This window comes from Physcomitrium patens, chromosome 25 (genome assembly GCF_059467195.1).
Source record: "Physcomitrium patens ecotype Gransden chromosome 25, ASM5946719v1, whole genome shotgun sequence".
NCBI lineage: Eukaryota > Viridiplantae > Streptophyta > Bryopsida > Funariales > Funariaceae > Physcomitrium > Physcomitrium patens.
In genome coordinates, this window is record NC_143434.1 from 11348385 (window position 1) to 11375273 (window position 26889).

The 26889-nt window shown below is 29.6% G+C and overlaps 2 protein-coding genes across 4 annotated transcripts; both read left to right on the forward strand.

Moving 5' to 3' along the window:
- Positions 1-10905: 10905 nt before the first annotated feature.
- LOC112277300 (uncharacterized) lies at positions 10906-12484 on the forward strand. Its single transcript, XM_024509435.3, has 2 exons — positions 10906-11510; positions 11881-12484. Exons 1-2 carry the CDS (start codon positions 11077-11079, stop codon positions 11882-11884), a joined length of 438 nt encoding a protein of 145 aa, XP_024365203.1. The 5' UTR covers positions 10906-11076; the 3' UTR covers positions 11885-12484.
- Positions 12485-15116: 2632 nt separating this feature from the next.
- On the forward strand, positions 15117-19714 carry LOC112277118 (secretory carrier-associated membrane protein 2). Of its 3 annotated transcripts, none has more exons than XM_024509115.3 (14): positions 15117-15251; positions 15455-15656; positions 15997-16056; positions 16556-16663; positions 16832-16894; positions 17168-17201; positions 17440-17562; positions 17812-17877; positions 18003-18096; positions 18243-18288; positions 18594-18661; positions 18800-18848; positions 18977-19042; positions 19333-19714. In XM_024509115.3, the coding sequence occupies exons 2-14, from the start codon at positions 15600-15602 to the stop codon at positions 19417-19419; spliced, it is 921 nt and encodes a 306-aa protein (XP_024364883.1). In that variant the 5' UTR covers positions 15117-15251; positions 15455-15599; the 3' UTR covers positions 19420-19714. The 3 variants fall into 3 exon arrangements, with proteins under 3 accessions (XP_024364883.1, XP_024364882.1, XP_024364884.1); XM_024509114.3 differs by having other exon boundaries at positions 15477-15656; XM_024509116.3 differs by having other exon boundaries at positions 15125-15251; positions 15510-15656.
- Positions 19715-26889: the final 7175 nt, after the last annotated feature.

Here is a 26889-nt window from a genome sequence, read left to right on the forward strand (position 1 = left end):
CAACATAAATGACACAAGCTAATTTTTTTTTTTTTTGTAGTATTCAAAAAAGCTCTTACACCTATAAATATAAGTTTAATTGTACTAGACTAATGACTTTCTACTTGATCAACTTTATTCTTAGTTATATTTTTAAAAAAGTCAAGACTATAAAAAATCTAATTTATTTTTAAATTATATATTTTTAACCATGATAAATCTAAAATGATTGGATTAGAGGAAGATTTAATAATATTAAATATTATAAAACTACTATGAACATTATTTATTATTTTTATAAAAAATATTTCATGAATAATATTTCTTAAAGACAATAGACGACCACCTATGACTTCTACATCAACATATTTAGTTTTCTTCACTAAAGGTTTGCTATGTCTTTTAGCAAATTTTTTACCTAAAAAAATTCTAAGGCTCCTAAATCTAACAAAGCAAAGACTTTGTGATATTTAGGTCCTAAAATAATATTTATTATAAAACAAAGAGAGGGTTTTGAAGAGAAAATAGGACCTTCATTAGAGATTGTACAAGGTTCCAGCTGCAAGATATCTATTGTGGCCGAATAAATTTATTTTTTGACATATTATCTTCTTTGAAAATCATATTCCTTATTTTGCAGTTGTATTGCTTCTTTGCATAATATTGAATAGTGTACTTAAATTCTCTACAATACAAGCACAATTCTTCCTAATAACAACAAATCTTTTTTTTTGCTAAGTAAGAAATTTGAAATGTATTACATCAATTTGCATATCCTCTCTTTTCAAATGTATGTGTTGAAAAAGTATTGGTGCTATCATTGAACTATGGTAGCATTGAGTTGCACTTATATGACTATCAAATCAAAATTCAAAAAGTTGATTGCTTGACTTTATATTTGAGGATTAGATAAGTTAAGAATAAATTTTTTTATTTCATATTGTAATCTATAGAAAAATTAGATAACAAGCTCAATATTATCCTACTTGATATTAGTTGTAAGTTATTGAAACTGTGAAGCATATAACATTATCAATTGATTGCCTTGTTACAAAATCTTATTGATTGCAATACAAATTACATCATGTTCTCTATACATGGATTAAAATTCCACTAAAAAAACTTCCAAATTATCAAATATTAGATTTTATTGTTTAAGAAAAGATAAAAACCATGATAATGCTAAACTTGAAAAGATTGTACTAATGAATTTGACTTGCAATCCTAGAGTTGGATAGTTTTGGAATTGAAGTTCAATTACAAGTTATACTTGATTGATAAATCCTCAAAACTTAGATCTTATACCATTGAACTTCTTCGGCAAAGCAACTCTTAGTTTTCTAATACAGGAAGGGTTTTCCAATATAGGAGAAAGAATATGATATGGTGCAAATATTGAAGCAACTCCAATAATCTCTATATCTTTGTTCTTTGCCATTTTTGTTGCTCTTTGTAGTAATAAATTGAGTTGATGCATCTCAAGCATTATCTTTCTTAATTAGTCTTGCATTTATGCCATTACACTCTTTATTTTGAGAAGCTCTACTATAATAATACTTAAAGAAGGAAAGATGTTTAATATTGATCAAAACAAATAAAAGAAAAGACTTTAAAATAAAATAAAAAAATATTAAGGAAAATATCAACTTAAAAGAAGGTAACTTGCAACTCCTAATATGCTTAAGTCTTATGAAGAAAAAAGAATAATCTTCACTTAATTAAAAAAAAGTAAAGCTCTGATATTATAAGTATATTCTTTTTAATTTGTCAAGGATAAGAATTCAATGGAAATAAATAAATAAGTAAGATTCTCTCAAAAAAATATGACTAAATAGAAATACGGAAGTATGTATATTAAAAAAGAAATTAAAATGGCTATTAATAAAAGACAAGGAAATTTGAGACTCTTAAAATTAGATTAGAATCAACAAAAGAATTGGCAAGAGAAAAGAAGGCTTTACTCTTGCCCCTATATATACAATCTATTAAGATCTACATGGCAATATTCTATAAGACCTCCAAAAATGTATTGACTTTGCATGACAGATATTTTAACTTGTAAGATAAGTTTTCTATATGGGCGCCATATAAATAGTTTATTCCACAAGCTATCAACATATGTAGCATGTAATTAGTTTGTTAATTAAGTTTCTAACCTATCAATCAACTACAAATAAATGTAAAGTCAAAACAACCTCTAAGAAGTTTTTTTAGAAGGTATTATAAAATTAATCTAATTTTACCTACTTCTACCTATTTATATTATCTACGTAAAAATTATAGTAAGTATATATTCATGATATTGAGTTATATGAGAAAATAGATATAATATAAAGAAGAAAAATATTACTTCTTTATATAGAAGTGAATAAAAAGAAAAAGTTTGAAGTCAAAAAAAAATTAGATTCAAGGAAGCACCAAAATAAGTTTAATATCTTATGTATTGGCATAAATATGATGTTAGTAAATTCACATAGGAGAATTAAGAATCTTCTATATACAATAAAGAAGATTGATACTTTTCATCAACAACATTAATCAAGATCAAGATGAAGAATCAAGTAATTATTACTATGGATAAAATAAAGTTCAATAAAATTTATATTCTATTCTTTATATGTATTTATAATTTTTATATATTTATGGCACTAAAAAGATGGAAAATTAACAACTTACAAATTAAACTTGAGAGTTTTCTAAGTTCTTAAACAATACATTGAAATTGACACAACCTTAAAGACAATATAATAAAAATGAAGATCTTAAAGAATCTCATGTTTTTCTTCAAATAGATGATAAAATAGAAAATATTTAGTATCACAACCTTAAAAGAGACTTCTAATGTTTCATAATATTATTAGAGGTACAAACCACCCCTAATGATGTTTCAAATATTTTATTTGAAAAAAATTATAACAGCCTCAATAATGTTCAAATATCATGGTAATCTTTTTATCATGATATGCAATACTATCAATTATTAAAATGACTTATTACCTATCTTTGAAGGAAAAAAAGATCAAATTAAGTGGGAAAGAAGATTTTTTATATCTTTGACTTCTTTAACATATAATTATCATTCCTTATAAAACTTATTCATAGAAGGAGAAGGGAATGGGAATAATGTCACTAATATACATAATTATTTAGGTAAAAAGTATTAAATAGAAAATAAATATAGGTAGATTTGATAATATCTTGTGGTCTAATTTCTTACAAGTTTCATAGATGAGGATTTGATTCTATATGTGGTTATAGTTGATTGATAGGTTAGAAACCTGGCTAAAACTTTAGCAACATATTACACATGTTGGTGGCTTGTAATACAAGTTGAATATATGGCGTATATATAGGAAACTTGTCTTGTAAGTTAGACACATGTCTTGTAAGTTGGACATGTGTTTGAGGTACTATAAAATATTTCTATATAGTATTTTGATAGATAGTATATATGTCTAAATAAGCGTAAAGCCTTCTTCAATCTTTTCAATGTTTTTTTTTTATTTTTAGTCTTATTTTAAGAATCTCTCTAATCTTCTTGGCTTTACTAATAGTCATTCTAATTTTAATATTGTAATACTTTTGAATAAATATCTATTCTTTTTGAGTAATCTAAAAGTGTATAGATTTTATTTTTGTTTGAAATTTATATTTTTGATAATAAGTTTTAAAATAATTATAAAAAAGATAAAATTATTATTATTATTATTATTATTACTATTTTAAATATACATTAAAAATATTTTTCAATATTAATCTTAAAACATAAAAAATATTTTTAATATATTATAACTATAGATGAATCAACCTCATACTTCCTCTTTGTCATCATCTTATCACATTACTAAATTAATTTATATTATTCTAATAAAAAATTAGTCTTATTTAATATTCATGTCTATAATGTATATGTATCTTTGGTTTTACTAATATATCTCTTTTTTTTTAATATTGATCACTTTGCATATCTATCCTATATCAACCATGCAATATAGTATCAGAGCATGGTTTGCTCTAAGATAGGTAATGATAAATAAAGAAGATGAGTACTATTTTCTTATTTAATAGATATAATAAAGAAACAAATAGAAAATATTAAGTACATATTGTTAACAAAAATGTAGTTACAATAATTGATGCTAGAAAAAAAATCTTAAATTGAAAGATAAGAAAGTCAAATTAATCAATAGGTCTGCAAAATTACAATATTTGGAGGCTAAAGATGAAAGAAATATTAAAAAAAAAAGCTTATGGAAATTGATAGAATCAAAGAGCTTGCTAATTCAATTTTTTACAACCATAGTAAAAGTATTATATAAAGAAATTAGACTAAGGGACTCAAAACAAAGCACATAATCAAGCTTAATTATATCAATAAGAGAAAATTTGATAGGCACAATATCTCAATACAAAATTTTTTCCAACTCTTGAGATATGCTTTATAAGATATTTTTAGTTGGAAAACAACAACATATATTATTACTCACTAGCAAGTTAAATAATATAATGATGAAAGAAGGTAGAGATATCAATGTATTTCTTATTAATGGGATAAATATGCAAAACTAACTATGTGGGTTTGGAGAGATAATAACGAACAAAATACTTATGAACATCTTACCTAATGGTTTATATAGAAGCTATGAAATAGTGATCTAAGGAATTATATATATGACAAATCTAAGCTTTGAAAATGTGGTGGATAAAATTTTAATCAAGATACATCAAATGACTATTTAAGAGTAGAAATTTAGATAAGAGAAAGTACTTGTAGTTTAGCTTCAATACTATCAATACTTAGAAGAAAAAAAACAGCAATAACTTTAAAGACAAAGAACAAAGGGGTTACGGATTTGAATAAAATTTTCTACAAAATTGTAGTTCTTTTCGTCAATTGTACAATATAATATAAGATCAAGGATCATCATCATTAAACCACCTAATGAGAGTCTAATATTATAAGCCACAATCTCAAGCAGGACCTTTTAAAAATAATAGAGTTATTTTTTATATTTATAGAAAATTTAGTATATTATTTATAAATATCAAAATATTAGATAATATCTTATTTTAGCCTACTATATTAAAGGCAACTTTTATATATAATAAAGAAATCAATTAGTAGAAGCCAACCTTATCAATCACCAAAACCAAACTAGTATATTGCCTCAAAGACTAATAGCCACTTTATTAAAGAAAGTTAGAAGATTTATTATTTAGAATAACAACATTCAAACAAGAGTGTTAAAATAGCTAATAGAAAATTTCATCAAGCCGATGCTATAGGCTCATTTATTGTATCTACAAATTTTGGATCAATAAACTTAAATAATATTTTATAGGTTCTTGTCTTAAATTACAATCTCATATTTGTGGGAGCCTTAGTAGATAATGGACACATGATTGTGTTCAAAGATAAATAATATCTAATTTTTAATAACATTTAAATGAAAAAAATACTTTAAATTGAAAATCAAGACCTCTCAAATCAACTTTATAAGTTTTATGAAAAACAAATAAAAGCGGTAATAAATGTAGTTACATCAAAGAGTAACATGCAATTGTAGCATAGGCAATATATCCACCTATACTAAGAAAGTCTTTATTATTTATTAAAAATATTAGACCAATTAGAATTCTTTTTCTAAATAGATCATAATATCATATTATTTTTATATTTGACTATTTTTGTAAAATTTGGATTTATTTTATGAAGTATAAATCAAAAAATTTAGAAAAATTTAAAGTATCCAAAATAAAGATAGAAATCAAGAAAAATAATAAAAAAATATATCTTAGAATAGAACAAGATAGAAAATATTTATCTACCAACTTTAGTACATACTCCAAAAATCATAGAATCAAACAATTACTTATAATGGCCTATGCTCTCCAACAAAACAATGTTAGAGAGCACATAAAAAAAACTATTATTGAAAGGACTAAATTGATGGTAGCGACTAATAATTGTCTAGGCATTTTATGGATGGAATTGATCAATGCAATTAATTTATTCATAAATATAAGCCCCACTTATATTAATTACAATAAGACACCAAAAAGATAATATTCAAAGTTTAAACCACATATAAATTACTTGTGGGCTTTTGCTTTAGTGGCCTACCTTCATGTATACAAAGAACAAAAGAAAAAATTAAAAAATAAAACTATTAGATACTTTTTTTAGACTACAATAAGAAAAATAAACTATACTAAGTATTTCATCTTATTTGCAAGAAGATACATTTGAGTCAAGACATTGTCTTTGATGAAAAAGCTTTTAAAATATAAATATGTTAGTATCAATTTATTTTCCACCCAAGAAATCTAATCTATTTCCAAAACCTTTATTGCAACCTCAAATATTTGAAGAACCAAAAATTACAACCTAAAATTAAGCTACATGTCAAAATTATTTCAATATAGAATAAGATCATGTAATAGATCATGTATTAGTCTATATTCATTTACAATAAAACTTCTAAGCATCACACTAAAAAAACCACCAGATCAAATTAAACAAAAGCTATATTAATATCCTATTAGAAACCAAAAATCAAATATAAATTATTATTAGAATTTCTTTATATTTTTATCTAAATTAGAATTAGATCTTCAAAACTATTCAAAAGCCATTTAAAATTTAAGCTAACAAGATATTATAAATAAAGAAATAAATTTTGTATGCAAAAATAAAATATGGAGTTTAATTGACTTACATTACGATCAAATTCTAATATCCATAAAATAGATATTTAAGGCAAAGTTAGGTTCGAATAGCAAAATAAAGAAATTGAAAGCTCAAAGTATAGCCATAAGATTCCAAAAAAAGATAGAATTGATTTTTAATTTTTTTTTTTGCTTGTGTAATACAATGGTTAACTATCAAATATGTAATAGCTTTAGCTACAACAAAAAATTGGAAGTTAAATTATTTAGATGTTAAAAAAAAACTTTCTTAAATGAAAAAATTATTAAAGAGCTTTACATAACAATTCCATTAGAATTTAAAAAACATGGTAGAAAAAAAAAGGTGTATAAGTTGGAAAGGATATTATATGGTTAATATCAAGCTCTAAGAGCCTGGTATTGAAAGATCATTATATACCTAATTGACAAAGGACTATAGAGAAGATAATATAACCTGAACATGTATTTCTGAAATAAAAGAGACAAATCTATTATTATTTTATTCTATATCATAGATATCATAATCATAAGGAATGATAAACAAAATATTTAGAAATTCAAAGAAAAAATGATATCATAATATGAAATGACTAATCTAAGAGACACTTGCATGTATCTTAGAGTAGAATTGTATTATGACAAATAAAGAATCTACTTCCATTAGTATAGATATATTTTATAGCTATTAGAAAGATTCAGCTATATACATTGTAAACTTCTAATTATTTCCATGAATCCAAAAATCAAATTAACAAAAGAAACCAATATCTCAACTATCAATTCTAAAATATATTAAAGCCTAATAAGTGGCCTTTTATATACCACCATCAGTAGATGGGACGTCTAGTATGTAGTAGAGTACTTTTGTTATACGCAAAATTTACAAATGGCATATTTAATAGCTAATAAAAACATACTTTGGTAATTAAAAAGAAACTTAGACTTTGGAGTTTATTATGTAAACCAAAGACAAGAGAGAGTTACTTATCTATGTAAATGTAGACTAAACAAGTGATACAGATTCATATAAATTAATCTTAGGAATTCTATACAAATCCCTAGAAAGATGATAGATACCTAGCATAGAATCCTAATTCTTTATAAAATCTTCTAGCACATGCCTTGTTTCAAACTTTCTAAATATGTATCCTTTGTAATCCTTGATTTTTTATTGATACTTAAGCTAACTTATATCTAATGTATTCCTAAGATTCATATATATTACTAATATAAAACATAAATTCTAACTTAAGAATGCATTAAGTACCTAGTTGTGGAAGATAAATAAAAAAATGCAACAACAAGACCTTAACAAGTTTGATAGAATCTTGAATAAATTCTAATTAAACCTTAATAAATATTATCAAAATTTAACCAATTTAAAAGAAGTTTAAAAGAAATTACTAGAAAAATATTAAAAAGTCAAACTAATCTTAAAAAATAATAAAGAAATAAAAAAATATTAAAATAAAATCCTAAAAATAAAATATATATTTTTTAAAATAATAAATATATAATTAAAAAAAATAAAAAATAATCGTTTGAAATATTAAAAATAGAAATTCTAAATAGATCCTATATAAGTCCTAGATAAATCCTAATAAAATCTTAATATAGCCTTAAATAATCTGAATGAAATTTCAATAATCTCAAACAAATTTTAACAAAACTCTAAACAAATTCTAATAAAATTTTGATCAAATTCTAATTAAATCCTAATCAAATCCTAAAATAATCCAAATAAAATTTTAAACCAATTCTACTCAAATATTAAACAAACTCTAATTAAATCCTAAATAATCCCAAAAAAATCTTAAAGAAATCTTAACAAATTTTTATAGCTATTTTAAAATTTCAATATATATTAATTGAACCATTAATCTTAACTAAAGTTTCACCTATATTTTAATTCACAAGCAATTAACATATATATTTAAAAAATTAAAATCACTAATTGAAAGAAAAAAGTCCTAAATCTCTTAGATATTGATTGTCCTCTCTCTCCAATTTAGATATTGATCTTTCAACAACAATTTTTCCTTGATAAATTGTTTAATTGCTTCAAAAATTAACTAGTGTATATATTCACAAGTTTAAATTGCTCTCATTGATTTTTGCTTCAATTAAATAAACAGTTTTTAGATGATTGCAATAATCCTTATAGACCCTAAATTTCAAATATATAAAATTCTAATCCAATAAAACTCTTATATCCTTTAATCTAACCATTAGATCAAAATTAAAAATTTTAAATATATTTAAGATAAGAACAATGAAAAACTCACAAAATTTTATTTGTAAATATGCTATGATATTCACATAATTTTTAAATTTAAAAACCTCTTTTTATTTTTCAAAATCCAAAACTATTGAGTACATCTCTTACTTTGAAAAGCCCTCAAAAACTCAATTACAAGAAATCAACTTTTAAAAAATCTTTCACAAGTTTGTACTTAAATTTTATCCTTTGTTCAACCAAAGAATCCTAGAATTGCCATAGGTGTATAATTTTGTGCCTCGAGGTCTAATTTCAACCTTGATTCACAACCGGTCTTCTTTGGATATCAATTCGTACTATTTTGAAGAATGTTTTATTAAAATTTATTCTTAACTTATTCTTAAAAATACTTATATGATTTAATTTCTGAATCTAATTTTTTTAGCTTTATTTGTGGCCTTAAAAGTACATAAAAGTTTTTTTTATATAAAAGGCAACATTAATACTATTTTACTAGCTTTCTATCATTTATCCATGTTTTATTATATATCTTTCTAGTAGGTTCTTTTATAATAAAACTCATATTTTTATCTTTCACCATATAATCATGTTATAACACAATATTATATAAAAATTATTATACACATGTCATCTACACTCCAAAAAAAAAGAAACCTTAGGATCAAAGTTTATTAAATCCTATTGCCTTATCTCTTAGTCTTTGTGTTCTTCCTTCTACTTCTTGAAGAACTTCTCTTGTGATTGTCTTATATTCTTCATACTCCTTACAAGATAAAGAAATCAATCACTATGAAAATGCAACACCAAACACAAGCTAGCAAAATCTTTGAAATACCATATCAATTAATCATAAACCAAAGAGAATAATTTGGAATTGGAAGGTTAAGACAATTAAAGATTGAGAGAGTTTTATTAAAATATACTTAAATTAAAATATGTATATATGTTGTGTATCATAGAGAATTCTTCCATTAACAATTACAATCTTTTTAGAGTGTCTATAGAAATAATCCTATATCAAGACATTAAGAAGTGAAGAAGTATAAATTGAAAGAAAATATTGATAAATCACTCTTATACTTTTTCTTTGTCATCAATTTTCTACATCACCAAATTAATTTATATTATCCTAATAAAAAATTAGTCTTATTCAAAATTCATGTCTATTATATATATATATATATATATATATCCCTTGTTCTGCTAATACATCTCTCTCTTCCAATGTTGATCACACTGCATATCTAGTTTGTGTCCATCATGCAACAATATCAATAGATTATATGATAGTAATTGTAGCTATGAATTTCAACATTAAGTTTTTTTAAGCACTAGTATGTTTGGCCATGTTATATATTAAATCAACATAAAGAAAGACCCAAGCAATTTGTTTGCATTTCATGTCCATCAATCTTGCATTATCTTTTGCAAAAGTTCTTATTTACACACTTCATTCACCAATAATTACATTTGTAAAGTGTATTGTAAGCTGACTTCTTACACTTGCTACATAAACCTACACACACTTCATCATTTACAATCATTTACAAAGCTGCAACCCTTTTGGAAGTAAACATCTGCAAACAAATTCTTATTTACAAAGGTTGAATCTGGTCAATACATTGCAATGAATTGCTTGCCCAATATTACAGCACACTAAAGTAAACATCATGAAATTAACAAGACTTTTCAGAATGGAAGAGAGATTCAAGAGTTAGTAGAGGAAGGTGAAAAGTTTGTCATCAACTTCTACTGCTTCTTCTTCTGTTTACTAGTGAAGAGTTGCAAATCGCCACTCTGCTTGTGCATAAGAGAGACAGAACACCTTCATCAACAAACTTGAAAATAAAGACACATGTGGCGGTGCAGGTGGGATTGGTAACAGACGTAACTGCCAGTGTGGGGATGGTGGTTCTGATCAAGCAACACAAGCGCCTGATCGTTCATGTCTAGAAAACTGAAACACCGATCCGGCAACAATGACGCGTCGTGTTCGTTGACGATGTAGAGGTTTGGGATTTTAGAGCCTTGCGGGAAATGCACTTACATCAGAGGGAGTGCCAATACGGCCACTGATCTCTTGCAGTGGCATTGATATGTCTTAGTTCTGAGTACAGGAATGGATATCCGACACGGTGGCTGTTGGATCGATACACAGAAGCCAAAGGATGCATCCTTTGACTGGCCCCTTTTCATGCTTCTTCGTGTCTAGTCTACCAACCTTGTGCTACGATACTCATGTGTTCGATTTTCTCGCTATACATGTATCAGTCGGTCAGGTTAAAGCATCCCGAAACACAACTGATACTTCAATTCTGGAAACTTGGGTTGCAGTTCGGGCGATTCGACGTAGGGGTCTGTATTTCAAGGCTGCAATCAACAAGCTCAGGTTGTGGCGACAGCGGTTATTATCCATGAAGTTTTTCGGCATGGGCAGCGGGAGATCAGGAGACGGCAGTTCGTTTTTCGGTTCAGGACACGACGATGACGACGACGATGACGAGGCCCTGCAACAGTTAAGAAAACATCTGGCTGTCCTCGCGCTTTGGGTGGCAGCTATTCGATCCGCACCCTACTTCCTTAGCATGTGGGAAAGCCATGGGTACAACCACCATTCTCTTACTTTCCCACTCCCTCTGATTTCGCCATCTTGCTCACAACCTTGCCTGTTACAATCCTCGCCATGAACCATACCTGTAACGTCGGTGAAGCTTTTAATGTAGCACTCAACAAAACGCTGGACTTTAAAACGTTGGCGCCACATCCCACTTAGCAATTACCACCAACATCGGCAGTCCTGGATACTTCTACCGTCTCATTATTCTGGATGTAATATTCAAAAGAGTCTCGTGACCTCTTCTTCGATTACTGAGAATGTCACAAACCTACTTTCTTATGACCTTTCTCCATTAGACGAGAGTTGATCACCAAGTTATTCCAGCCTATTGACAGTTTCACCTTTGAATGGTCAGGTAACCTGTTGAGAGATATAGAAAGCGAGAGAGAGACAGCATCAGTTCTCACAATCGAGGCGATCCTATGGTGCGATGCTGGCCTTCTGAAGTGCAGTGTGGCTGTGAGGGTGGGGTGCTATGTGAGACTTCAAGACAGTGAATGTGTGAATTCCTCAACATTTATCGTCCGTACCCACCTTCGGAGACATCCCGAGAAAACACCAAACTGATCCCTTGCTGTTCAGACTTGCACACACCCACATTTTACATCTCTTTTGCATGTCTTGATCTCAAGCCTTCGGTGCCATTTCTGCTGGCATCCGAGGTTTTGTTCGGATGCTCCTCTGTCGCCCTGGGTTTTAGCTGCAGATGATGCGGTGGAATTGCTGCTTCAAAACCTGAAGGAAATGATTAAGTCGATGTTTGACAAACACAGACAATAATTGCAATTTCTTTTTTAAAAAAATTCAAAAAAAGGGCATGTGATTTGTGTATTCAATGACTGGTAATTTGTTAAAAACAACATAAGAGTGTGTGTGCCAGGACAGCCAAATGTATGTATGTATATATATATACAAAGTATAACAAATGATACCACAAATTCTTGCTATAGCCACCACAATTTTCTATCAAACACATGCTGCTTTTGTTTAATGTCTATTAAATGAATCAAATTTTCTTTCTTTAATGTTTTTAAAATCATTTGGTTGAATAATTTTTTTGATTGGAATAAAAATTAAAAATAAGTAAAGTACACAAAATAATTATGTTGAGTAAGTGGCTAATTTGGTGGTTTTGTAGTACCACTACCTTATATATATAATTTTAGTATTGTTTCAGTCAATTTCAGTAGCTTGTTTAATAACTTAAAAAATAATAGTTATTAAATTGAATCTGCTGGTTGTTGATTCTTCAACTCTAAAATGACACAAATATAAAGAAACTTCAAATAAGGATAAAACATGGAATGTAATCTTCATTGAATTTATTTTTCTTTACAGTAGAGAATTTCTTGACTTTTCATTGTGATTTAAATAGAAGTTGCCAATGAAAAATATCAATTTTTTCTATTATATTTGAAAGATTCTTAGATGGATTCTATGTGCATTTATTAATATCATATCTACACTAATGTACAAGATTTTCAATCTATCTTCGCATTGTCTTAAGTCTGAGACCTCTTCCTCTTCCATTGTTATTCATTTTTTATATGAGAAATATATAGTATTCAAAATTTTAAAAAATTATGATATTTTAAATAAAGATGTGATTATAAATAATTTTATATTATATTTTAAAAATCAAACATTATCTAATGAATATTAATAGAATGATTATTCAATTGTGAGCTCCACCAATAGATTTTAATTGGTATAATTATTAAAAGTATAATTTTAAGTTATTTAATTATAAAAATATAAGAATTAAAAGAAATTATTGATTATTTACATGTTTATTAGAATTTAGAAGTGCATAGAAAATACAAGAGTCTTATTAGAAATAAAGTCATTAAATGGAATCTTAATAAGTCTTAAAAACAATTATCTTAGTTAATTTAATATTTTTTCTTATTATTAAATATTAATCATTAGTTATTGAGAAGTATGCTTATATTGGCCTTTTATCTATATATATTACTTATAAAAAATCTATAAATATTATTTAGTAATTAATAGAATTATGAAAAAGAACCTCATATCTTTTAAGTTATTTATATAAAAATTATAGTTGATTTAAATTTATTTTATCACTATAAAAAATCAATAAGATAAAAATTCAGCTTTAAATTGATATCAGTATCATAAAAGTAATATGAGAACTTTTATAATTTATTTATAATTATTTATGAATTTTTAGAGTAATTTTCAAGAATATGGTGAAAATAAGTTTTACCACCTTTTGAGCCATTTTAAAGAAATAAAGAAAGATTTGAAGGTTCTACAAGGTTCTTAAACTAATTGATTGTTTTTAAATACCATGGTGAGTTTAAAAATGTAAAAATCATTAGTTTACTAATAGATAATAGGAGGACTAGCATCTACTCTAGTTTTTGTAGGAAGGTGCACAATTTTTATATAGATTGTAGCACCTTAGATGTAGGTAAGAAGATATATTTGATGCCTTGTGGCCTCTCTAGGACACTCATATGCACTACTTGTGAGCCTTGATAAAGCTCAAACTCTTAATCACGTAAGAAAGTTATCTTTGATGTGAAAATAATTTTTTTAATTTTTTAATTTTTTATTATCTATCTTTAAACTATCATAACTTACTTATAATAACATGGATTTACATGTTTTTTTTTATATCATTGGAAAGATAAAAATTAGCTACTTAAAAATATATATATTTTTTATTTTTTATTTTTATTTTTTATTTTTATTTTTATTTTTTTACTAGATAAAAATCTAGTGAAACATTGTAACTAATTTTGTAAGTGCAATTGTTGATTGTGCTTATTCCACTTGTTTTGTGTTGTTGTTGTTGTTGTTGTTGTATTTTTTATTTTTTATTTATTTTTTTCTTCTTCTTTTTGCTTCTTCTACTTTACACCACTAATTACAATCTCTTGATTGAGACCATTTTGTAATTTGGGGTGAAGAGAGAATATTACCTTCATACTTATGCGATAATCCAGGATAGTAATGATATTTAAACTTATACTTTCTTACATCATAGTTGAAACTACTAAGATTACTTGGTCAAACCATTGCATTGAAACATCTACACATCTTCACCATTTTATAATTGATTATACATATCAAAATCAATGTTCAAATGTTTCTAATCATTTCTAAATTAAAATGTTTTGGCATGGTAAAGTGGTTACTTGAAAAAACATTATCCCTGTGTTGATAAACAATTCCATGCAACTAATTTATGAATTCTAATAAAGTGTAAATTTTTTTAAAGTATAAAAAAAAAATTAGACGAGTAAAAACCTATCACTTCTAGGAGTGCATTTTTATAACCAGTTTGGTTCATTACAGAAGGGCACCCACGCGGCATTACTGGAAAAGGTTGCATATTGTCATTACGCAACGCAAGGTGTGAGCAGGGATTCGACCCCGCGGGGATCACGAGGCATTTGGAGTGGAAACAGACGTGGGGAACGGGCGGCGTGAACGCGTAGGGATGGATAGACTTTCGCGGTTGCTACGGTAACAACAGATGAATAGAATCGCAATATGATGAACTGCAGTAGATGGATGAGAACGGAGATGTGCATCCAAAGGTTACACGTAGGTCGGTATGTTTCCAGGGCCCCTCGGCGAGCTCAATGCACAGTCTGCGCGGGATCAGCAACGCTCATTTGTTTTGGCTTCCAGTTTTCGTTTGTATTTTCTGCGTCTGCGTCTACGTCTGCGTTTTCGTCTGCACTTCTCTGTGTAAGCTCTCTCGATCAGCAATTTTTTTGGATACCTTGGGAAATTTTTATACCCGTATTTTTACCTGGGAATAGACACTAGACCCTTTTTCCTTGGTGCATTTGGTGAGGTCGTGATTTCGCTGGATCGGATGGGGGTGGTCGCGCGTGGGAATTTTGAAAGGGTTTTTGATTTTTGTGTTGTGTGTATCGTGGGTTTACCAGCTGTAAACGGATATTGGCGCAGGTTTTCCAGTCATTTTTCTTGCGGGACTTGCAGGGGTAGGAGAGTGGGAGAGCATTGTGTGGCGTTGCGGAGTGAATTGGTGGCGACAATTTTTTTGCATCCAAAAATCGCTGCTGAGTGGAGATGGCGGGACGGTATGATAGTAATCCGTTCGACGAAGACGAAGTGAATCCCTTCTCTGTAAGTAAAACGCAGCTTGGTATGTGTGTCTGTGGCTTTGGACCTTTTCTTTGTGCACATGGTTGTTTGTGATGGTTCAGAAAATCCGCTTCAGAACTGGATTTCCTTATGCTTCGACACTAATTTTCTGAGATCTTCCAAGAAGTTAGCAACGCGGTAAGCCACTCTTTAATGTATGAATTCTCTGGGGGATTAGGTTAACCTTTGGTTGAGCCAGCAGGTTCAGCCAACATTGTTCTTGACATCAAGAAGTTGTTAAGCCACACTTGCGTTGATACTGAGAGTGTCGTGGCGAATATGGTGGGAGCAGATGTGATTGAACTTTGTGGGCATTGTGCAGGATCCAGTGGTGCGAGCTCAGGCCGGGAAATCATCTTATGGCGGGGGCTTTTTCGACAAGGTAATTAATTTTGCAGTATTTAGTAGTTTTTATTGTTTTCTACAGCATCTTGATTTCTTGGTCACGTGTTTTGGGGCAGTTCGGCCCCTCGTCCTAGATTGGTATTTATGATGACATAATTTTTTTTATCTGTTGTACAGTAGGATTCTCGATTGTTTTTAATATTATCATGCACTGCGTGTATGAAGTCTGTTGATAAAAAACTGTTAGAAATCTTAAGCCAAACTTTTTGCAGTGAGAGTGAGAGGCAGCTTTCAACTCTGGATAACTAATTAAGACTTCTGTCCTAATTAGAACCTTTGCAAGGACGTGCTTCAGTGCGGAACCTTTATTCATTTTCTACTTCAGATTATTGTCATCGTTAAGCTGGAAGTTGTCTATCTTCAATAATAAACGGCTCAGCATTGAATACGAGTCTTTTTTCGCTGACAAATGTGGGCTCGAGGTTGTAATGTTCTGGCGAAAGTACTTTGCTAATTTGGGTCCGTATCATGTCCAGAATGTGCCACAGGTTACCACAATGTCACCACTTCCGCATGAGCCAATTTTTTCCGGCTCAGTAGCTTCAAATGAAGCAACAGTAGATATACCCCTTGGTGGTTCGAAAGTACGTTTGACCATGTGATTCTCGACATTATTTTCTTGATTTAATGCTCCTTCTGATAGTTTACTGAGAATTAGTTGCTTCCTCACACTTCTAGAGTACTTTTTATTCCAGTATAGGGATGATCTTACATGGTTCTAATGAAACAGATGTTTTCCTTCTTCTTGACAGGAGTTGAAGCAGAAGGAGAGAGAGTTGAGGGCCAAGGAGGAAGAACTAAAGAAAAGAGAGAAGGTGCGAAATGGACAGTGATAGTTCTGTTAGGGAGGCTAGTTACATGTGCACTTTTGTGTGGTGCCTCCTAGTTCAAGTTTATTTATCCAAAGTCACCTCAAAAGAATTAAATATTTTTAATACCTTGACCCCCCAACAGTTGTAAAAGAATCGTAGGGTCCAGTAAATGATTTAGATGTTGATTTTTTTCATTTCGTTTGTGTTAGTTTTATGAAGAATGTTGCACTGGCCAGGGGTTTTTAGTTACTAATCGGAGGTTTTGCTCTTGCGTAGGAGCTAAAACGCAGAGAGGAAGCTGCAGCAAAAGGTTGGTAGTGACTTGTCCATACTACTTTGGTTCACCATTTTCAGTAGCATGACCAGAATGTATCTTATAGCGAGCTGAAAAAGTTTTGCGTGTTATGAACTTCTGTTATATGTGGGTTCTTGAATAGAATTGATGTTAAATTTGGACCTGCATTTTGACATGCCACTGTCTAATGTGGATGGTTCCCTACATCAAGCAGGATGGTATTGATTGTTTCTTTTTGGTGGGCTTTGGTCAGCTGGTATTCTCATTGAGGACAAAAATTGGCCACCGTTTGTTCCAATTCTTCATCACGACATTGCTAATGACATACCAGCACATACTCAGCAACTACAGTACCACGCTTATTGGAGCTGGTTAGGTATGGAGCTTTGGCGCAGTACAGATAGGCAACAGTTCCTGGTTTTTCCTTGCTAAGGATCTTCCTGCTATCGATTTAATTTGATTTAAATTTGTAACTGGTTCATCTCGGGAAGATTTGATAACGATTTAAACATGAGTTTGAGCACGGTCGTAGATCATAGGATTCCTTTTATGTATTTAATTTGAAATGAAGCTACCAAATGAACCCATTTCGCTTCCCATTGACATGCTTTTGTCACTGCATTAGGAATTTTATTTTGCCTATTGTGGAACTTCATCTGCACAACAGTAGCTTGGATTGCTGGACCTGGTGGTGAGTTAACTTTGCTTTTAAATCTTCTCTTTATATTTGTCTTATGCTTGTCGTACGTGTATGTGTGTGTGATACTACTTGACGTGCTTGATAAGTCTGTAGCTGATATATTCTGGTGTTGGCAGACGTGTTAATATGGCTTATGGGTATAATCTTCGTGTTAGCTGGCTATCCTGGTTCTTACTTCTTGTGGTATAGGCCACTTTATCGTGCGATGAGGTGAGCAATACGTGACTTCAGGAATCTCATCTGAAATTGTTGTGAAGATTCATAATGCACAATTACTATGTCTGATTATAATTTTTACACAGTTGGGGTCTATCCATCACGAGAGTTGATTTCTAATGGATAGTATACTCTGGCAGGTCTGACAGTGCCCTGAAGTTCGGTTGGTTCTTCCTCTTCTATTGTGTAAGTGTTTTCGATTAATTGCTGAGTAAGGGTTTTTTTTTTATTTTTTTTATTTAGGGGCATATTTGAACAGGACCAGCTATACTATGTATCAAGTGGATCAATTTTTATCTATTACTATGTGCTCCTACCTAGAGCAACGAAGTTGCATGTTAATTTTTCAATTTTTTGTTATTTATTATTTTGTGTGGGAGTCTTCGGAAATTATGCATTTTTTTTTTTTTTTTTTTTTTTTTTTTTTTCTAGCTTGAATGTAGTTTTGATCATGAGTGCTCTAAACATGTGATTGTGTTGACTTTGTATAGCTCCATATTGGTTTCGTTGGATTGGCTGCAGTTGCTCCACCAATTTTCTTTAAGGGAAAATCTCTTGCGTGAGTTTCCGTGGATCCGTTTAAAAAGATTTTCTTTTTATTTGTATGACCAGGTGGAATTGTAAATATTTTTCTTTGAGAAGGTCAGGTTAGCGTAGATTTTTACTCAAGTGCATGAGTTGGGCTTTATGAATACAGGGGACTGTGGCCTGCCATCGGCTTATTTGGAGATAACGTTCTAGTTGCTGTGAGTTTGCCCTTCAATTTGAACTTGATGCTCTAATAGCGATCCTTCAATTTGAAATGATCTTGAACAATCTGTAAATAGTTGTATGCTAGTATTCAGAAACTTGACTGCACGATTTTTCTGCGCAGATTTTTTATGTGTTGGGTTGCGTCTTTTTCTCACTTGAGTTGTTGTTGAGTATCTGGGTTATTAAGGTAATTTATCTCTATACTTCCTACATTTTAAGAAAAGCCCATGATCTTTCCATGTGACGCTTAATTAGTGTCATATCTGACAGTTTGTGTGTACGATATTATGTGGTATGTTACGTTTTCAGTCCATCCCCCTTTTCGGAAGGGGAACTGTCATATGACTCATGAGCTTCTTTGTAGAGCATGAATGGCTTGAGATTTGCTTTTTCTCGTTTCAAAAGTTGAAGTGGTGTAACTTTAAAAATTATGTTTCCAGTGTAGCCAATGAAAATGTGTGGTTTTCTGTCTCCCAGGAAGTGTATGATTACTTCAGAGGCTCCGGTAAAGCAGCGCAACTTAAGCGAGAAGCTGCAGGTGGTGCTTTCAGAGCTGCTATATGATTTGACACATCTAAGTAGACTGGTCCGAAGTATTTCGTGTATATTGGATGTAAGTTCGTCATTGATCTTGATTAGATGTTTCCATCAAATTAAACTGACTGGCGGGGAGTTTTGCAGTGTATCTAAGGATTTTGTAGTGAACAGTACAAGGTAAAACTAATAGTGTGATTAGCCAATGCTTTATTTACCTGTTCGTAATTGTATTTCCGTACGCTGATATGGTTCAGCTTCAAACTCCCCTAACTGAATTTCTTGAAATTTGTATTGGAAATGGTAGCGGCTAACTCTACGCTCAGCGGGGTCTCATTGTGTTATCAACTACGAATGTTTAGTTTTCTCGCCACATTAATAAGTTGGATAACTACTAGTTCAATAACTAGTTTGACGAGTACTTCACGCTTCCAATGAATGGGTAATGTTAAGTGATTTGACCTTTACAGTCACCAGGTCCTGTTCCAACAGGCAAGTGCTGTACCATTCAAGTTCATCTTGGTGCATAATCAGATCAATTATCTTTTGTGCACGTGACCTTAGCAGATAAGTCATTGCACTGAAACGAAGCTCAAAATTATGTAGCATTCTAAGGGTCCACTCGTTCTCAGCCAGGTTGAAGAGACTTTCTGTAGACTTCTTATTCCAGTGAGCAATTTATGTGGTGCATAGTAGAAAAAGGGTTACATATAATAAACATTTATACTACTTATTTAATACTAAATTTCATATTTAAAAAAAAAGAATTAAATCTTTTCAAAAAAGAATTCATCATCAAAAGTTTTCTAATAAATTTAACATAAAAAGTATAATAAATCTACCAAACAAGTTTATATTATGTGTATCTTATAACCTATTAGCAACTTTCAAATAATTACAATATTGTGTAGGAACATGTAATATTAAATTGCTAGAATTTTTTTTTTGCAAAGAATATGTACATGGATAAATACTTAGAAAATATAAATTATAAACAACTTTCAATCAACATTTATTTACAAAAATAAAAGGTTAGATCTTAGAAATACTTTATAAATACAATCACTTATATATCAAAAAGATTTTTTTTACAAAAGCCTATTATCCAAATTTGTAAATGAGTTTTTGATAGATATTGATAGAAACCTACTTAGTAATATCTCAAAAAAACCTATTTACAAATAAAAAAATAAATTAAAAAAAAAAACTAAACTAAATTATACAATACAAAAAAAAAAAAAAAAAAATCCTTAATGACATTAAAAAATAAATAAATGGTATATGTCTATTACTTCTTCAATAGCAAATCAAATTCTATTTTTGTTTGTAGAAATTTATAATTTCTAAATATAAAAAAATTCTAATTAATTTATCAAAAAAAGAACAATTATTGAATCTACAAATTCTTTTTAAGCAACACTATTACTCAAAGATTAGCAATCACTCTCTGCATATTTCATTACCAACTTCATTTTAATATATAGTGACCTTCAAAACTATTTCAATGTTTATACTAGATACATTTAAAAAATAATGTAAGTAAGAAAAATTCATAGAATAGAATGTAGTAGATGTATTAAAATAATACATACAATGTATTAGTTTTTTACAAAAATTCCAACAAAATTTAAGCACTTAATAAAAAGAAAAAATATACTACAATTACTCTCCATGTTGGGATAATTTTAAAGGTCCAACATGGAAATTCTTCATTACTTTGTTTATTTTCTTTTGGCTTTCAATACAATTGCTAATTGTATGGACATTGTTTCTAAAAGTCTCTTGTAATCATCAACAATAATAAAAGAGAAGGTATCTTCTATACAATATCATAATTCAAGTATTCCTTTTAGAGGTGTATCATATTGATTTAATTTCTTTTTTAAAATGGACCAAAGATTTTCTTTAGTATTCAAATCTAATGACTGAAGAGGCTAAGATACAACAGTAAGATGATACCTAAAAAACCATTGTTTCATACTATTATTACTATGTATATGAATATTTTGCTATTGAAATATAACTTTTGATACATTTAAATGTCAAGGACATTAGTCTCAAAGAACTATAAGATCAATACATTCTTGTATCACTTTAAAAGATTATAGAATCACTCAAAGATGGTATAATATTAAACTAAAATGGTTATTGCCAAAGGCAAGAAGACTAAAAAGTTTTGAAACAAGACTAAAGACTAAAAAGTTGTTAATAAGAATGAAGAAGACTTCATTCTTTTTTCCACATATACTATCCAACTAAGAGCTACATGGCAACATCTTGTAAGACTTCAAATACATGTTTAATTTGCAAGACACATGTCTTAACTTGCAAGACAAGTTTTTTAAATGTTTGCCACATTGTTAGCTTGTACTATAAGCTATCTACACATGTGATACTTGGTTAACTTGTTGACCAAATTTCTAATCTATCAATCAATCATAAACATATATAAATTCAAATATGTGTCTTTGAATCTTCTAAGAGCCTATGCCATAAGATAATATCAAATCTACATATATTTCTTATGTAAGTAAATATATATGTCTATGATATTATCTCTCTTTCTAGAAACAAGTTCCATGAGGAGTGGTCATCATATGTTGATGAAGTCTAAAATATGGCAAATTATATTTGCCACATACTTTGATATTTATTCTTTTTAAAGGTGGTTGATAGGTCCTCTCACTCATCGATAATGTCATATTCCGTAGTAAAAAGATTATCCTATTATTTGGTTGTTGTTGAGGTGTTCGTAACTTCTTTTAAATAAAATATTTGTAAGACCATCAGGAGTCATTCCTACCTCTAATAAAATTAATAAACATTGAGAATCTCTTCTTAGGTTGTGATATCTAATACATTGTTGTAAAACGTGAAGCCTTACTTGAGAATGCACCAATCATCTGGTTGTGGAAGGTAGAAGAAAAATAAATCAAATTAAGGACACAAAATTTGAAGAAGATTAAATTTATCAAATAAAAGATCAATCCTAGATTTTGCTTAGATGTTGGCTAGCTTCCTACTCTAATCTAAATGTTGAACTTCTAGTGCCAATATCTCTTTCTTGAACTATTGAATTGCTTCTAAATTTTACCTAAATTTATTTAATTTCACCTAAATCAAGTCTAATATCTACATTTTTTTTTTTTTTTTTTTTTTTTTTTTTTTTTTTACTATCTAATTTTTTTTTTTTAAATCTAATTTTTTACCATCTAATTTCAAATTCTATTTTTTTAATTTTTTACCATATAGTCATATTATTATATGACAATATTATATCTTGCCATCTATTTTAGGAAGAACTTATCATTCTTGAAAGTCTTCATCTTGATTATATTGTCTTGAAGGTTGTAACAATCATAATATCTCATTTGGTAAGTCAACAAATAATAATCTTTGAGTTAAATCTATTGATTGTTAATTCTCTATTTCTTTAGTACCACAAATATACATAAATTATAATCAAATAGAAAACAAAATATAATCTTTTATGAACTATATTTCTTTTATAGCAAAGATTTTATATTCTTCATCTTAATTTTGATGGATATTATGAATGAAAAATATCAACTTTCTTTCTTGCATATATTAGATTCTTAGCTAGCTTCTATGTGTATTTATTTATATTATATTTGTACTAATAAATAAGATATTCCAACCTATTTTGGCACTGCCTTGAGTCTAAAATTCCTTCTACCTCAAATTCTTGATTATTATCTATTTTTATAGGAGGAGGTGGCATTTATTTATTTTTTGAGATATTCACTATCTTATATGGCTCAAGAAGAGATACGTGGAATATATAATTGATCATCATAGATTCTTGTTGATATAATTAATAAGCAACTAGATTGATTTGCTCTCAAATATGAAATGATTCAAGCCTAAGATAATCTAATTTTTCACAAATGTAGCTAGTCTCAATAATATGAAAAAGTAATTATATTTTGTTGCTAATGTAGAATTAAAATTATTCTTTACAATAGACATCTGTATAGATCTTTGATGTTCTTGAATTCATAGTAAAAAAATTCTTTTGTTTTGAACCTAGTTGTACCTTTATTATTGTATGTAGCTCAGATAAGGAATTTGTCAAATTTATTTGCTATAGGATTATTGTAATTATTGTTTTACTTATTCTATAAATTCTTTTCAAAATAAACCTATAGAGGGAGATTCTAACACAAAGAAAGACTAAGCACATGAGTTCTACTTGTTAGGATCACACAATTAACTATATGCCAAACCACTGAAAACACCAAAGAACACCACAATGTTTTCCACTTCCTAATAGTACTCCGCCATCACTAATAACAACAACGTGTAATCCCGTACTATCCTAAAAAACAATACATAATCATTCCATAATCCAAACACTGGAATCCTTTACCACTAACTGTCCTTCTCAACATACTTCTTCACAAAATTCCAGATTCTACAGACTCCTTCTGATGAATCACTCTCAATTTCCAATATTCAATGTATTATAATCCTTCCATTCATATCCATTCTTTACAAATATTTCCAATTATTCTCTTTCAATTCACCATTGTATAACTCAATAATTAATAAAGTATTGATCAATTGCCGCATCCAATTGATCAATTGCCGGATTATTTGTTATTGATTCAATCGATTTTGGTTCGAATTATAAATCTTCCTCCTCCTCTAATCCTTCTATCGATTCTATATTGGTAACAGTTATCATAGAAGGTGTTTTTGATGCGCGTTGAGCTCTCACATTTTCGCCACTGTCCTCTTTGTTTGTAGCTCACATTGCACTTTCAATTGCCATGACCCTCCCTCTGTCAAGCTTTTAACTGGAACTACTACTCTTGAATATGCAAGGAATACAAGAAATGGCAATCTCAAAAAAAACAATCTAAAATGACACCACAAAATCACTTCTAACTGGTGCCCCACTCCTATTTTCTTACTACTTGGTGATAATGACAACATGTTACTCATATTGTCCATTTCTCACCTCTCTCTTATCTGACACATTAGTAATTACTAACTATCCTTTCAGTCGCCTCTACACCCTAATGCACTTATATTATAATTAGGTCTATCTTGAGTCCATTCAAAGTCAGCTCCTCTAAAAAAATAAAAATCCGTCCCAGATTTTATATATTATATAATCATAATCGATTCTCATTAATACGGGTGCTGAATCGATGGCCCATAAAATCCTTCAATTGAACAGACCCATTGGAAAAACCTTCAACTACGTGATATGGCCCATGCCAACAAACTTGAAATTTGTCCGAAAAATGATTAAACCGGCTATTATACAACAATACCAAATCATTGGGCATAAAACTCTTCGGACACAGTTTACTATCATAATAACTCTTCTTCCGTTTTTGAGTTGCTTCCATGTTGAAAAGAGCTATAGCTTGTATTTCATCCAATTCTTTTAATTTTGCCAACCGAGAGTGTAATGATATTTTGTCATTGAATCGTTCATCCAAGGCAATCAATAAACTTTGAACCTCCAATTTGATGGATAAAATTGCTTCTTGCCTGTAAACTAGTTGGAACAGAGTAGAGTTGGTAGTTACTTTACATGTAGTACAATATGCCTACAAAGCCGTAAAGAGTTTGATCTCTTAATCGATACTCGTTCCCAAAATTATCTTAGTCAAGACCTTGTACAAAATTTCATTGATCTTTTCCATTTGTCCATTAGCGTGAAGATGATATCGAGTGGTTTTTTGATACTTGATCTTATATGTGTTCGTCAAGGCTGCTATGGTAGTATTTATGAAATGAGTGGCGTAATCGCTAACCAATTCCTTTGGATATCCAAATTGAGTTATAATATTCTCATATAGAAAAGTGGCCACCGTACTGGCATTATCATTGCGAGAAGCAATAGCCTTTGTCCATTTTGTTACATAGTCTATGGCAACTAAAATATACCACTTCTGGCCAAGCTTTGATGTTGGTGTGATGGGACCAACAAAATCAATACTCCATTTTTTAAATGGTGCATGTGCCAAGATTGATACTAACGGCATTGCTAAAGTGCCTGTGGGTTTACCAATTTGTTGATAGGAATCACAACGACAAATAAATTGGTGCGCATTAGAAAACATTGTGGGCCACCAATATTCGACGATTAAAGCCTTGTGAGCAGTACTATCTTCCACAAAATGACCACCACAACTATCTAAATGGCAACCCTCTTGTATCGATTGTACTTCACTTGGAAAGATACATTGTCTTAAAATGCCATCTTTGCTTTATTTATATAAAGCATTGCAAATCATCATATATGGGACACTCTTCAGAATGAGTTGTTTCTTAAGCTTGTTGATGAAAGTTAGCGGAAAGGTGTGGAAGGTCAAAAATAAAATGATTTCACTATACTCAGGAGAAATTACATCCACTACAAATAATTTGGGGTCGAAAAGAGCATTAGAGACAGGTTCGTTGTCGAGAATATTAGACAATCAAGATAAATGATCAGTATTTGTATGTTTCTTCTCAAGTTTTATGACAATCATAAAATTAAACTCTTGTAGGAATAAGACCCATTGAGCAATGCGTCCATTCAATTGAGGCTTATTAATCATGTATTTAAGGGCATCATCATCTACATAATATACAAACGGTGTCGTGATGTAACATGACTAATAGGTGAAAGAGTGTGGAAATTATTATAATGTAAGAGATCTTAGTTCAAAGTATTAGAGCAAATTATCTTAGAAATATAGTTAATAGTAAAAAAGGTAGTAAAACTAAAAGGTACCAATGTTGCCTTTTTAGAATGGTGACCTCTATTTACTTTGTAGTACCATAAATAAGGCAAAATAAAATATATTAGAAAAATAAATAATATAGTCATCTTTACAAGGAAGTTAAGAGTAAATTCTAGCAAAATTTACTTAGAAAAACTAGGTATTGATATCCAGAGAGGGTCGATTATGAACCAGGGTCGAAATCAGACCCTGAGACACAAAACCAAGTCTCGATGATGACTCTAGAGTTCTTTTACAAATCAAAGAGTGGAATTTGATAGCAAATTGAATAAGGTTTCTATGAGCATTGGTTTTGGACAATTAAGAGTTGTTATGACTTTATAAGAGCTTTACAAAGTCAAGATTGTTTTTGGATGACTTGGATTTTGTGAAATAAAATAGTATTGACGTTTCTAGTGATTTCAAGAGTTTTGTAATTGATCTATAGATGAAATTTTGTGAATTAATGGTCATAGTTGTGCTTAATATGTATTGTGAATCTTAGCTTGATCTAATGGTTGAATTGAGGATTATTGAGGTTTAAGTTGGTCAAGATCTAAGAAAGTAGAATTTCAGGTCCAGTGAGGATTTTTAAGATTTCTTACAATCTACTTATTGAATTGAAGTAAAAGTTATGTGACAGGATATTAGGCTTATTTTCCTATATGTATGAGAATTTTAAAATCAATCAAATAGTGAAAAAAAGAGATATTGGCTCTGGGAGATTGGTATCAAGGTCGGAGAAGGAGGCTAG

Coding starts and splice junctions, on each gene's coding strand:
- LOC112277300 (XM_024509435.3), top strand. CDS start 11,077: ATGCATCCTTTGACTGGCCCCTTTTCATGCTTCTTCGTGTCTAGTCTA.
- LOC112277118 (XM_024509115.3), top strand. CDS start 15,600: ATGGCGGGACGGTATGATAGTAATCCGTTCGACGAAGACGAAGTGAAT. Junction 17,202..17,439: donor AGAGGAAGCTGCAGCAAAAG/GTTGGTAGTGAC, acceptor GGCTTTGGTCAG/CTGGTATTCTCATTGAGGAC. Junction 17,563..17,811: donor CGCTTATTGGAGCTGGTTAG/GTATGGAGCTTT, acceptor TCACTGCATTAG/GAATTTTATTTTGCCTATTG.